The following is a 15,271-nucleotide window of genomic DNA, read 5'->3' on the forward strand; positions in this document are numbered from 1 at the left end:
TCGAGCAGCGCAGCCAGAGTGGACCACTTACATGCTCATCAATAGTTAAAGAGACGGGGAATAGGAATTTTCTGCGGTCCCATCCCGAAGTCAGGATTATGTCAGGATTGGACACAACATTAGGTACACCTGCATAATCAAATTTTATATTATCCAATATGAGAGATCAATTAAGATTTGGTTTGGTAGCGCAAGTTTTCACTTGACATTGTGAGATTTAATAGCAATGTCTATCCTGGCCACACCCACAAAAGTATCTAAAAATGTCATACCCGAAGGCATAAAGGAAGTCACTCATTTTGGTTTAAAGCGGCCATTTTAAAGGTGTCCTTCCAAGATGGGCTTGCCCAAGAGATGTATTTATTTATTTATTTATTTATTTATTTTATGTTACAACAAAATTTGAACAACACATATTACTAGATGAATTGGCGACGCTAAATTGCATGGTATTGGAGTTTTTGTCTTTGTGTATGGGCGGAGCATGCCGGCAAAGATTGTGACTCACCATAAAAAAAAAACACCCCAAAACCCAGCTTCTCTTTAGCAACATTGATATTTAGTGGGCATGTTTACCATCAATGCCCGAAGACACACAGTATGTCTGCCATTTTGGTTTAAAACAGCAATTTAAAGAATATTTTGGGATCTCCTGAGGTCCTCCAATGATGAACTTGCACTATAGACTTCCTCCATTGTTGCCAAAAATGTATCCACTTATACTCGACATGGCCATCGCTAAATTGTAATGTACGGGAGGTTATTTTCTTCGTGTACGGATGGAGCATGCCTTAAAAAAACAGGACAAAAGCCAGTTTCACATAGCAACATGAAATTTACATGGGTAGCCCACAAGCAAAATCTCAAGACGCACACACAGTCTGTTTTTTTTTTTTTTTTTTTTTTTTTTTGGGCATTTTGATCATTTTGAAGGTGAACTTGTCCTAAGGTTGTCTCCATTTGTCTCAATTTGAAACGTCTGCACTAAACCGGTGGGCGATGCTAAATTGCGAGTTTTGATTCTAGCATCTGGGTCGCCTTATGATGACTCGCCTTAAAACATGGAACTGTAACTAAAAACTCCACAATGTCAGAACAGGACCAACCATCATGTCATCATCAAGACTGTATGAAGCCATTCTCACTTAGCATCATGAAATTTAACAGCAATGGCCATCATGAGTAGACCCACAAAAAAAAAAAAAGTCTCAAAAACCCATGCCGAAAACAAACAGGAAGTCGACCATTTTGGTTTGAGAGCACCTATTTGTGTGACATTTGTAAAATCAACCAAAGACTGTATCCTACAAGAAATTTGACCTGTATTCTACTAAAGATGACAGATGAGATGTTTAAATATAAGAAATGAGAGGTTTGGTTATTACGTGTGGGCGGAGCATGGCGGCAAAATTTCATGACTCACTATGAATTACACCCCTAAAGCTAGTTTCTCTTAGCATTATGGTAGGAATGTTTATCATAGGTAGCCCCACAAAAACCTGAACTTGTGCTTTACACTACATTGTGTATAATTTCTCACAAATGTGAAGCATGGTGGTGAAGTTTGATAGCTAACAATAAGACATGAAAGTGTAATGAATAACACAACTCCATGTTTGTGCTTGAGCATATGAATGAAGGGGCTAGCGCAAACAACACTTGACTATATCACGCCTCAAATGATCAAATGATGTTCAAAGGTTGTATCATTCTTGGGAACAAGCAGGAATTGTTAAGCCAGACAATGCCTTCTGTTGGGAAACGGCTCAAAAGTTCTCATGGGAAGATGTCTCAATCATGTTGTAAAAATAAAAATGAACTCAAGATGAGTGTGAGGCAAGCAAAGTCTCTGTCCAAAATGGGGAAAAATGATTTGCAGCCAAAGCAAAGTTGATCCGTTGAAGTGGCGAAACGCTCCCCGTAGCTCCCCCCCCGTTTACAAGCGTTCTTTTCCGGACTTTGCGGTCCGCCTGGGGACTCGCGTAGGGAAATTAGCACAAATTGCTCAAGGTTTTAATGCGTTTGCTGTGGTCTGTCTGAGCAGATTTGATAAGGTCCGGCCAGTAGCGCTTCACCTGAGCCAGGGAACTGTAAAACTCAATGGTGCTCCCCGTAGGGAGGAGAAGGAGGGAGAACTAAAAATGTCATAAAGTTAAGTAGAAAGAACCAATGGAGCTTTGTTTCCACACAGAACCAGCACAAAATAGTACTTAAACCTGATCACACCAAAAACAAGTCCCGGGATCTTCATCAAAGGAGATTGAATGTTGCGTGCAGTCTCATAGCAACATTTTCCCCAAATACCTGTTGGTGCGCTATAAAACGGCTTACATGTGCACAGCAGCTGTGGCAGCGTTCTGGCATTTGAGGGCATCTTTTGGAGGAATATGTGGCTCTCTGGAAGATCATTAAAGGGGCTGTCTGCCGGTTTCACTCAGGAAAATGCACTTTTTAAATGCAGGATTTAAACAAACGAACTACTTCTCAATTTATATATATATGGGCTTTTCATAATGTGTGGGGGTGATTTTGTCTTAAACCCCCACACCCCCAGCCTGTATTTTGCCATTTTGTGTTTGTTTTGTAAACAGCGGGCCGTTTCTGTGGAAAGACAGTGTTTACACCACTCACTCCAGCCAATCGCAGAGCGGGGGGTGGCGTGTCGCAAACGGGGCCGGGCGAAGGTGTCGGCTGCGTGACGTCACTCCCGCAGCAATTTGAAAGCACGCACGGATTTTTCATTCACACGTAAGCTTCTGTAAGTGAGTGAGTGAAAAAAAAAAAAACTAATCCGTGCGTGCTTACAAAAGAAACACAAAACAAACAAAAAACAACAAACACAAAATGGCAAAATACAGGCTGGGGGTGTGGGGGTTTAGGACAAAATCACCCCCACACGTTATGAAAAGTCCATATCTATAAATTGAGAAATAGTTTGTTTGTTTACATCCTGTATTTAAAAAGTGCATTTTACTGAGTGAAACTGGCAGACAGCCCCTTTAAGTGTGACCGCTACATATTCCATATCTTCACCAGAAGGGGCACACTGACTAGCACGCCGTGCAACACTTCTTTTTAGCTACAGTATGAGGTGTGTCAGAAAAGAGAGATTTCAAAGACAGACAACCGTTTTACTCTTCAACGTGGGTCAGATCGTCAACCAGCAAAGCGATCATGTGGCATTTTCTACATTTTGTGTGTGAGAAGAATGGACATATATGGCGGGGCGGCTCGTGGCTGCTTCACCTTGACATTGACTTGAGCAATCCGACAGTTCCTGGCCAAGAAGAACATTGCCATGCTTGAGCAACACCCCTGCTCGTCCAACCTGTCCCTGTGTGATATTTTCATCATCAAGAAGACTTGTGGACAACATCAAAATGGTGGTGTAGGATCTTGGAAGAATCTTTTCGGGAGCTGGTCTCTAAGGGGGACTTATTTGAGGGCAAACTTGTAGTTTGAATTTGAAAAGTATTTTTTGTGACACCATTCCTGAAATTTTGTGACGCACATTTCATGTGCACCCGTCAAAATGAGTTTTCTGTACTGATTATGGTGGTTTGAATGGTGACCAAGGTTTTTGTCTTCCGTCCAGGCTACACCGGGCGTCTGCTGCAGTCACTGTGCTTCACCAGTGTGTCCTTCCTGCTGCTGCACATCATTTATCAGATTACGGTCAACAGCCTCCTGGCCGGCAGCTCCATCAGCTCCGACTTCAACTGTAAGTAGCATGCAGAAGGCCACCATGGCTGTCAGCTTTGCCGGGTAAATAGAAACCAAAGCGACTTGTGAGGCTATAAATGGCCTCTTCTTCTTCGGTGTCAGGTTTAAATCTTCGGTAACACTTTATTATAACTATCCGTTATAAGTAGTTCATAGATCATTAGTTGATTGTTAATTAATGAGTTGTTAATGACTTATTAAATGTTTGTTAACTGTTTGTTAAGGATTTATACTTATGACTATAAACAGTTAATATGTCATTATTAAACTGTTAGTTATTGAGTTATAAATGACTTGTTAACTGTATATTAATAATTTGTAACTATATATTATAAATTAGTAAGACTAAGTTAACAAACTATTAGTAAATTACTTAATAATGACTTGTTAAGTATCAGTTAATAGTTTATATCTGTTATTAGGACGTTATTCTAAAGTGGTAGCTATTCCTCATTTATTAACTGTTATTAAATGAGGAACAGTTGCAACTTTACGATAATATCCCAATAGTATAAATTAGCTACTTACTAGGGGTGTGAATTGCCTAGTACCTGACGATTCGATTCGTATCACGATTCACAGGTCACGATTCGATTCGATACCGATTAATCCCGATACGAATTTATAAGTCGATTGTTGCGATTTTTTTCATTCAAATTTAGAAAATACTAATCAGTAAGCTTGTAGAGTGTAAGATTTATATGAAAATGTATTATTTATTTATCTGAAATTTCAGTCTTATAGAGGTTGTAATCTGTTTCATGTTTGAACAGCGTTAAAATAAAATATTAAGGCTTAATGTTCCGTTCATATAACATTCTTCCATGCTCAAGGTGTGAATCCTTAAAAAAAAAAAAAAAAAAAAAAAAAAAAAAAAAAAAAAAACGATTCTGCCGATTATTGAATCGATTCGAGAATCACGCGATGTAGTATCGCGATATATCGCCGAATCGATTTTTTTTTTTTTAACACCCCTACTACTTACTAATATTTAACTTATATATTAGCTAATTCTTTACATAGTAGATGTTAACCATCTACTAATAACTATGAAACTTTGTCAAACAACAAACAGGTGGAACAAGTTGAAAGTACAGAATTTGAAGGTGAAATTTAAAATATAAAATTACTATGCCTTACCATGCCTAAATATCAATTTTCCGTACCATTGAACTTTTTCCACTCATGTGCTCCTCTACAAAGTTTCACTGGTATAGTATTAGTAGATGGTTAACAAACTATTAACAACTGCTGTAAAGAAGTGAGTTAATCTACAACTTAAATATTAGTTATTACTCTATTTATGTTATTGGGACGTTATTCTAAAGTTGCAACTACTCCACATTTACTAACACGCAATAAATGAGGAATAGTGGCAACTTTATAATAACGTCCCAATAACCTATACAAACTATGAAGTAATACTTATCAAGTCATTAGTAAGTAATTTTCTAATAGCTTGTTAACGATGTATTACTAATTTATAAAATATAGTTATGAATAATTACTATACAGTTAACAAGTCATTTAGAGCTCAATAACTAACAGTTTAAAAATAAAATTTTTACTATTTATAGACATCATTTTAAAACCTTAACAAACAGTTAACAAACATTTAATAAGTCATTAATAACTCATTAATTAACAGTTTACTAATGGTCTATTAACTAGTTATAACGGGTAGTTATTATAAAGTGTTACCAAATCTTCTTCACTGCTGCCTAAGTCGCATCTTCTTCACGTTTTTCTTTTGTTAGCATTTTCTTCTTTATTTTGTGCCCTCTTCGCTTTACGTCATCTTCTTGGTTTGTCTTCTTAAGTCACGTATATTCAGCTTTGGTTCATGTCTTCATTAGGTTTTGTTTTCTGTGGTTCAAGTTCATTTTTTGTGTCTTTGCTGTTTTCTTTAGTTTGCATTTTCTCGATTTATGTTTTGTGTCTTCTTCTTCAGTTTGTGTCTTCAGATTGCCTCGTCAGTTTTGCCTCTTTGAGTTTGTTTTCTTTGATGGTTTTCATTCTCGATTTACTGTTGACAATCGAACATAAGAGGTTGATAATTATTCATTTTATTTATTAGTAACAGACTTAATGGGGAAGTCAAGTAAATAATTTTCTTGACAATAATATGTTCTATGCGGCCCCACTTGATGATACACAGTTATTTTTATTAATGTTGTTTGTTTGGAATATGAATCAAGCAGCAAAATGCACTAGATTTGATCTATCTTAAGAGGTGGCCATTTTGTCACTTGCTGTTGACTGAAAATGACATCACAGTGCCAAAGGCACAGGTGTCGAACTATGGGCCCAGAGACCATATCAGGCCCGTGCAATCATCTTATGTAAAAAAAAGAGTTGAACAATTATTCACTGGCTTCTGATTTCAGAAATGGGTATCGATCAATTTCTTTTACCAACTACGATGCGGCCCGTGACAAAAAATGAGGTTCAGACCCTTTGCCTAAGGGCTCAGCTTGCGAACATCACGTGACCAAACCCAGAAAACAGGTGAGCCGTGATTGCTTGTTACCTGAGCCCTGTAGGCAGGCATTGTGATGTCATTTTCAGTCAACAGCAAGTGGCAAAATGGCCGTCCCCTGAAATGGATAAAAATGGGTGGATTTTATGAATTAAAAAATAAAATAAAAATCATATTCCACAAACCTGCCATTGGCTGGCAACCAGGTCAGGGTGTACCCCGCCTCCTGCCCGAAGCCGGCTGGGATAGGCTCCAGCACCCCCCGCGACCCATGTGAGGATTAAGCGGTTAAGAAAATGGATGGATGGATATTCCACAAACACAATTTCAATCAGAATGCCGTGTTTAGAGTAGTTGGGGTGCATAGAACATATTATTGTCAAAACAATATTTGACTTGGCTTTCTCTTTAAAAAAAAAAAAAGACCAGCAAACATCTGTGCTAGGAGAATCCCACAACTCCCAACACATTTTTTTCAGAGCTAGCAACCTAGCAGCAATGATTGATGGCGAGACCTCCTGTGTGGAAATCATTGAAGAGCAAAAAGTGCTTCTTCTCTCACAAAATTGACTTAATGAAAATGTTCAGTCGGCTGCCAGGATGGCAGAAAACTCCATTAAGAAATTATCTTGTAAAATGAAGTTACTCAGTGTAATTAAGAAATGTCGCTCAATGTTCACAGAGAATTGACACTCGGCACTACACTTCAATTCATTCTGTATGTCTAAATCTCATTTTCACGGCTAGACACAACTCAGACATGTAAATCATCACATCAAATTCATTAATGAGTTGGCTTAAAAGTTGACCTTTGTTACAGCAACCACAGAGAATACCAACTGTTTATTAATCATTTGGGGGTAATATCTTTATTAGGTCAAGACCTTTATTTGTACAAATTCCTTTTCACTATCATATAAAATCCCATGCATATACCAGTATTTATTAAATGGTTATAAATAACAAGATCTTATACCGTAATATGTGGGGCTTATTTGTAGGCAGGTGCTTTTTTTTGTGGAAAGGCATTTTTAATTTTGGAAATTAAATCCTATTCATGCTTCATCATTATTTCCAGGAAATGCATTTACTCTCCTGCAGAGAGTACCAAGCGTCTATTTCCTGTTTATTAGGGGAGAGACCTCTGTATATAATATGTTTTATGTTGTTAAATCATAGCTGATCATGGTTTAACAAATAAAGGTGCTTATTTTACATATGGTTTATTCAAATATTAGTTTGAGTATTAATGTATTTTTTTTTAAATTAAAATAAAAAAAATAAAATTAAATGTTTTTTATTCTAAATCATTTTGGTTTTTTAATTAAAAATAAAATACTACATTTATTTTTTGCTTTTTATTTTTCTTTCTTTCATTATTTAATGGTTTTTTTTTTAAATTTTTTTTTTTTTAATTTTTTTTTTTTTTTTTTACATTTTCTTGATTATATACTATATGTTGTGTAATGGCCTATGTGACTCCCTTATCCCTGTTGCTCTCAACATTTTTTTAGAACACTGCTTGGTGGTGCAGCAGCATTTATTTATTTATTTATTCAAGCGCACATGTGGCACATATTGTAGCAGTCCGAAGTGGCGGTCCTCAGGCAACAGAGGGGTGCGGTGCGTGGCAGAAAAATGACGGTGAAAACGTGACAGTTTGGACATGATAAGACGCCCTCGCTTCCTTCTACTTTTAGCCAGCTCCACCCATGTCTTTAACGGTGAACAACACACGAGCCCCCACACCCCCCCACCCCACCCCCCTCTCTCTTTGTAAATGCACACGCACGCACACCGTGTTGAGTCAGCACAGAGGAATGACGGGTGAGTCTTAGGGAAAAGGCGGTGACCGGCGGACGACCCGCGGGGGCAGCTGGAGCTCGTGAGGGGTATCTTCAGGGCGTCCAACGTGTTTGAGAGGAAATATAAAGTTTTCTAAAGGGAGAGGCAGAGGCGGGAGGGTGGTACGGGTAACCGCCTCGGTGTGAAGGAAGACTCCTTGTTTACGCCGGAGCCAGAAGGAAAAGGGTGTCAAGGGGTTGAATACCAGATTTAGAAAGGTCAGATAAGGGAGGCATTGACTGGAAATGCAGGAAATGATCCTCAAGGCAGAAAAATGCACCTAAACGCGATACTTTCACTTCCCCCTCTTATTTAATGGTCTTTACAACACTAATGTACTATACTTGCATCAGAGGTTCTTATGCCTCCAATCATTCTTGTTTACATTATGTATTGTACCATGTTCACTAGTTCTATACAACTCTAATGTGCTATAACGTTCTCTACATGTCAAGTTTAGTTATATACTGTAGTCCATCTCTAATATACCATATTTACACATTTAAATACACCTGTAATGTACCAAAATTTCAACTGGAATATATATATTTACGTTATATTTAATGTTTTTCAGTGCTGTGTAAATAAAATTGACTTGTGTTCTATAAAATGCTAATATAGCACATTTGATATCCTATACATTTATAATGCACTATTTACTGTTCCATACAACTCCAATGTGTTGTGCTAACTAATAGACTATATTCACATATTTAATGTTCTAAATATATACAGTTCATACCTAAGCCTGCACATCTTCACCCGTTACTGTTCCATAAAACTGTAATCTACTACACTAACATGACATCTTATCCAATGTTTTATACAACTCCAATGTACCACATTTACATGTTTACTGTTCTATACAAATTCAATGCACCATATTTACATCATATTTAATGTTCTATATATGATGTATTTAGTATTTACATATTTAATTTCCTATAAACACCTAATTTAGTACATACTTTACAGTGTGCACTGTTGTATACACCTCTAAAGTACTACACTGATATTATATTTAATGGTCTGCACATGTAATGCATCACATTTACATCATATTTAATGTCTATGTGACTCAAATAACCCTATTTACATAATTACTGTTTTCTACAACTCTAATGTAGCATATATTATTTAATGTTAGATATGACACTAATGTGCCATATTCAAAGTGCTATACAACTCTAATCTAGCATGTTTACCAGTACATATTTACATATACAGTATTTTGTCATTCAATGTTCTATACTCACCCTTGTGAGGAATAAGCGGTCAAGAAAATGGATGGATGGATGTTCTATACTCCTATTTAACTTACTTCTAACTAGTGATAGACCGATATGGTTTTTTCAAGGCCGATACCGATACAGATTATTTGTAGTCAAGTCGGCCGATAACCGATATTTCAAGCAGATATTCATTTGCAGTAAAATGGGGAGGGGGGGGGGGGAATTCTTTCAAACTATATATAATTTCTCACTGAGTAACAAATTCATGTGAATGTAGCTCATTTGGGGTTTTTGTTAGGGTTCGTAAAAACGTTTCAAAAAGATTTTCGCGGTGAAAAATTGTGTGAATATGTTCCAAATGTGTTTACGACAAATAAAAACTGACTGCGAACATCTTACAAATCCTGATGAAAACCCCAAATTCGCTACGTTCGCAAGTATCCCCTGCTCAGTGAGCTTTATCGGCCTTCATTCAAAAAATGGCCGATGCCGATATTTGTCAAAATGCCAAATATCGGCGCCGATAATCGGCCCCGGGTCTATCCCTACTTCTAACTATAATGTAGCATATTGACATGACGTTTTTGTCACTGATGCGCCATTTTCATATATTGCATATTCCATACCAGTGGTTCTCAACTGTTGGCACCCTGGGAACCTCATCTTCCTATTGTTTACATTTGATAAAAGTTAAGAACAATGAAGAGTTTTTTGTTTGTTTATAAATAGCCACCCAAAGGGATATTGCTAGCTATGACAGTCAATAGGCAAAGGTTGAGGTGCACTGTATTTGTTTAAAGGTAGGTACTAAATGTCCCGCGCCACCAGTTGAGAACCACTGTTCTATACAACTCTGATTTTTCATGTTTATTTTACTGATGGGTATCAGTGAAATTAAATTCTCTACTGTATGCTGTACTTTTGTGTTTAATAATGTATACAAGACTAATGTGGTTTGTGGTGTTACTGTTGCATTATATATCGTCTCCACAAACCACAAACTTGCGGGTCCTCTCAATTAGTGGCTTATAAACGGCCTCCGGAGGTGTAAATATGTCACCGAGTCCTCCAGTAAAACTCGGCAGCGTTTGTGTCTGGCAGCGCAACAAAGGCGGCAACGTTGCGCCTGTTTGTCTGAGCGCTGTCAATAGCTGGAAACGGACCCCCACTGCTGCACAGTGACGTTCAGGAACACTTGAAGTACTCGGAAGGAAAGATGACATTCTTCATCCCCCGAGATTCAGTACAGGAGCTATATTCATTCACTTCTACATTTACAAGTGAAGGAGTATAATTCTTTATTCTTGTACTTGTACAAGTTTACTGTACTACGTTACTACTGAGAGTGGTTTGGATTATTTTGTGTGTATTTATCCCCATATTATTTCATGTCAGTGTCAATCAAAAGTAAGCATTATGTAGATTTTTTAATACAGCACTTTTATTGGTAGTCATTAGATTGCAAAGATATTCATAATCATGTGTACAATAGGTGGTCGTACACGATTGTTTTGATGATGTTTGTCCCTTTTTCTTCGAATTAATATTTTAAATTTCATTAATTGCATTTTAATTTCATTGAAACTTTTAATTTAAGAGTTTCAACTTTTTTTTTTTGTAATTAAATCTTTTTCAGCCATTTGTTTACCTTTATTATTTTACATTTAGCTATTCACGCTCTTAACTTTTATTATTATTTATATAGATTGATTTTCTTTCCACATAAATATTTTTCATCTGAGCAATTTCACTTTATTTGGGCATTTTCACTTATTCAACATCATTTTTTTTATTCATTTAATTTTTTTTGTTAATTAAACTTCCACCCCTCTTTTGTTTACTTTCATTTTTATTTTTCACCCAGTTGATCTTTTGAATTAATTTCAGTATTTATTTTATTTATTAATTTATTTGTAAGTCTTTTCACTTAATGAATTTTTTATTTTATTTTTTTTCAAGCTTTGCCATATTTAGTTAAGCCTTTTAATGAAGAGTTTTTATGTGACTAATTTTAATTATTACTTATTTTTGCACTGAAATTCCAATTTTTTTGACTGCTTGGAATGTTAGAGCTCAATTAAAAAAAAAACTTTATATCTATATATTTATATGTCCAAAATATATAGAAATATAAGAAAATACACGACTACACTCTATTCTATTCAAACCAGCAGCATGTACGCTGTTTGCTTATATGATATATTCCTAATAATGCACACTAAACATTTTCTTTCCATGCAGGTTCTGCGTGGGAAAAATCCATCAGACAAATTGGATTTGAGAGGTAAGATTGTAAGCATAAGTCCGACCACAAATGTGCATGTACCGTAATAACGTTATTGTCCATCTACTTCAATGTACTTTGCTGAATGCTGTAAGTGTTTAAGTGTGGCATTTTCCTCTAAAGGTTAGAGCGTGGAGGGTGCGCTCGGCTTATCTCACAGTTGAGCAATCTGGTTGTCAGGAACAGCGAGCCTGACTGACTAATGTTTTGGTGAAGGGCCGATTCAGCATGAAAAGAATTCTTACGAAATGGTGACGTGACCGCAAATTCGTGCAATTTGGGGGGGGCCGCAAAATTGATGCATCGGAGCTCAACTTTGCCTGTGTCTTTTACACAGAATTCAGCGCAAGTGGGTAATTATCATGTACTTTCATACAGAGAAAGAGCATCTCACAAACTGATAATTATGTAGAAATGCCTGGTGAGACATATAAATACCCGAGCGGTGACAATTGCTTTCAAGCTCAACTCAAGTGAGAGACGCAATGGTGCGAAATGTCGCATTTCTCTTCTGACATTGACAAAAACCCTTAAAATCCTGACTCCGATAGACCGATAATACTTATACTTGTGCCACCCAAGGTAGAGAATTGGCCTCTTCCGTGTTGTTTGTGCAGTTTAAACTGAACAACGACGGGGGCAAAACTGCATCTTTTCCAGGCAGTGTAACAACCTGACAATGACGGTAAAGAGCACTTTGGTGTCCCTCTGTGGCCTCCTGATGAAAACTAAACCCAGTTAGGCTGCCGCCATGTCTGCCTGGCCTGCTCGTGCGCTCTGATCCCGTTAGTTGCGGCTTCCCAAGTACGGGAATGCCGAAACTTGTCGAGTGTCAAGCCCCCCCACCCAGGTACTAATTTGTACCCCTGTTCACGGTCTTATGTACATTACGGCATGCTTCTTGGAGAGGTTTTAATGCTGCTAATGATGGTGCAACGGGCACAATGGGAAATGTGAGTAGTGGTCGTTAAATTTGATGGCTGCTTCCTCCCACATTCCAAGAACATGCGTGTTAGCTCAGTGAAGATTGTGCTTGGGTGTGAGTGTGAATGCTTGTTTGTCTATATGTGCTCTGTGATTGATTTTTATTTTCTAAGATGAATATCTTAACATCCTTTTGAAAGTGCCATTTCCTTAAATCTCCTTTTACATTTGAATTTTATGTAATTTCATTCTTCCAATATCAAATTTATTTCAAATGAAATAGAGTCTTAATTTTCTAAAATGAAATCATCTCTAAATCTGCCTCTTCTGTCATAAAAGTTTTTCGAGATGCGCGCTCTTGGTCAAGTGCTGTATTTCACAACAAAGTACATGACTTAAAATACTCCGGCGCGGCGCCAGATTTCCAGCGTAAGATATTTTTGGACAATAGGCCCTATATGCATGTCCTGCTTAAGTGCATCCACACCATAGCTAATTAAGAGTTAATCCACCAATAAGAATAAACACACCAATAGTAAGTCATATTAACAGCCACTAGCCATCAAAGGCAGAGTAGGGCGATTCTTGTCTTGAAATTCAAGGTACACATATTCAAAGGGAAGTGTTTTGAGTTAGGAGCAGGGCCAAGGACTGAATTATTCATATCTCAAGGAACCACTGTCATTTAATATGATAATAAAATTGTTTCATATTTTTTTTAACTTAGAATATCCATCATTATTTTGAGGTCCGTCAGAAAAGTTTCAGATCCACACTTCAAAATCCAAATGATAAACTACAAGTCCTGCCCGCCCCCATAAATGTATTTGTGTCAAACCACATCAAGTGACTCATACTTCCAATTAAAGTTCTTGTTGTGAGCTTTTTCAATATGTAATTAGGTGGGTAATATAACCTCGTTCTCAATGATCAAAAAATTCCAACATCTGACGATGAGTAGCATGTTCTTTTTATTGTCAACAGTTTAATTAGGCTCAGAATGGCGTTTGCCGTAAAACAAAAGTGGGAACAATAGTTCTGGATGATAAAAAGCCGGCAATAAAAGCTTTTGGAACGCTGCTAGTCATTTTGGGACAATCATGACGCCTCGTAAACATTGTCCTTAAGTGGCACCCCTAAATCCCTGCGAGTCACGCCAAGCTTGCTGCTACTGTAGCTGATGCATTAGCTTCTTGTTTTGTTTTGGTAGTCCCCCCACCCCCCCACCCCCATACGCACAAACACACACATCTTGATTTAATTAATAATGTCCAAAAAGGGCTTTCTTTATGATTATATATGGGCTGGATGCACTGAGCATGCTTTTTTTCCCCCACTGCAGTCTCTAGTGCTTAGTCACTTGTTTACAGCAATTCATTTAAAGCACTTGGCATTATTTCATTATTTGGTTTTAGTGCACATAAAACCAAAGAATTCAACGCCATTAAAATAACACTTGAATAAACGGAAACCATCCCCATGTGAAGAGCTATTGTTTTCTCACTGGTGTGATGCGTTCAAGTGTAGCAGGATCGTGTAACATTTTTTGGTCTTCCCAGCGTGATTGGCGCCGACGCGGGAAACGGAATCAGAGTCTTCGTACCGGACATCGGCATGTGCATGGTGGGCGGGGCCATCTGGTTTCTGTGTCGCAGTCTGGTCCAGAAGAGGCCGCCCGAAGACATGGCTCAGGACAACGCCCACTTCCAAGCGGAGGAACAAGTGCGATTTAGATTTCTTTTTTATGCTCACTCGCATGCGTGTGTGGGACAAAATATGATTCAGTGGTCAAGGAAATTGCGACCAAGGAATGACACTGTCCAAGTTAAACTTTTTTTTGTCTTTTACATATACATGCATTGCTCAACTTCTTTTCCCACTTGCATGACAAGCATAAATGCTCAAGTCCGTCATTGTCACTGAAAGGAAGAAGACGAGAAGCTGAGCCTAGAAGACCACATCCTGCTGGAAGAGGACTCGGATGGAGGCTACGAGGCCGAGGAAGACGAGGAGGATGAAGGTGAGGGTGAGGATGCGGAGGAGGAAGAGGAAGAAGCCAAGGAGAGCGCCAAGATGAAGATCCTGCGACTGGTGGCACAGGTGGCGTCCAAAGTGAAGGAGATCATCGGGAACCTGATCACCACAGCTGGGAAGGTGGTGGTGACCATCTTGTTGGGGACCACAGGTGAGGCCTCATCTTCCCATCAAACCGTTTAGCCCAGGGGTCTACAACCTGCGGCTCTGGAGCTACATGCGCCTCTTTAGTCACTCTCCTGTGACTCTCTGTGGATCTCTTAAAAAAAAAAAATTGATATTAGATATTACGTATTTATTTATATTTTTAGATACATTTATTCATTAAGAATTAATGATTTTGAATTTAAAAAAAAATGTATAATTGAATATTCAAAAATTGTCAGTCCACATTTTTAAGTTGTCAGACAAGAGAAAAAAGGTAGATGAAAAAGTTTTTTTAAATTACCTAAAAATGTCCAAAAAGTGAATATAAAATGTTCAAACAGAAAGAGTAAAAGCAGAAAAATTATCATAAATTGTCAAATTGACAAAAATGTCATAGAATCGGATTAAAAAAAAGTAATCATAAAATGTCCAAAACTGGCAGAAAATTACCAAAAATATCTCTGGAATTGCCATAAAAAAAATTCAGAAAATTTATTTAAAAAAAAAAGGCAGAATAGAAAACGTTCAAAAGTGCGATAAAATATCAATGAAAAAGAAGAAATCATGAAAATTAGCATGAAATGTACCCAAAATTTGGAAGAA

The 15,271-nt window shown here is 37.5% G+C and overlaps 1 protein-coding gene across 1 annotated transcript in view; it reads left to right on the forward strand.

Annotated features, from left to right (window-relative positions):
* The window catches only part of piezo2b (piezo-type mechanosensitive ion channel component 2b), an 83,703-nt gene that overhangs the window by 14,773 nt on the left and 53,659 nt on the right, over positions 1–15,271 (forward strand). Inside the window, exons 3-6 of the mRNA XM_077515721.1 lie at positions 3,596–3,721; positions 11,521–11,563; positions 14,047–14,209; positions 14,414–14,672. Of these exons, the coding sequence (XP_077371847.1) occupies positions 3,596–3,721; positions 11,521–11,563; positions 14,047–14,209; positions 14,414–14,672 (591 nt within the window). The remainder of the gene's footprint in view (positions 1–3,595; positions 3,722–11,520; positions 11,564–14,046; positions 14,210–14,413; positions 14,673–15,271) is intronic.

The sequence above is a fragment of the Festucalex cinctus genome, chromosome 1, assembly GCF_051991245.1.
Source record: "Festucalex cinctus isolate MCC-2025b chromosome 1, RoL_Fcin_1.0, whole genome shotgun sequence".
Taxonomy (NCBI): Eukaryota; Metazoa; Chordata; class Actinopteri; order Syngnathiformes; family Syngnathidae; genus Festucalex; species Festucalex cinctus.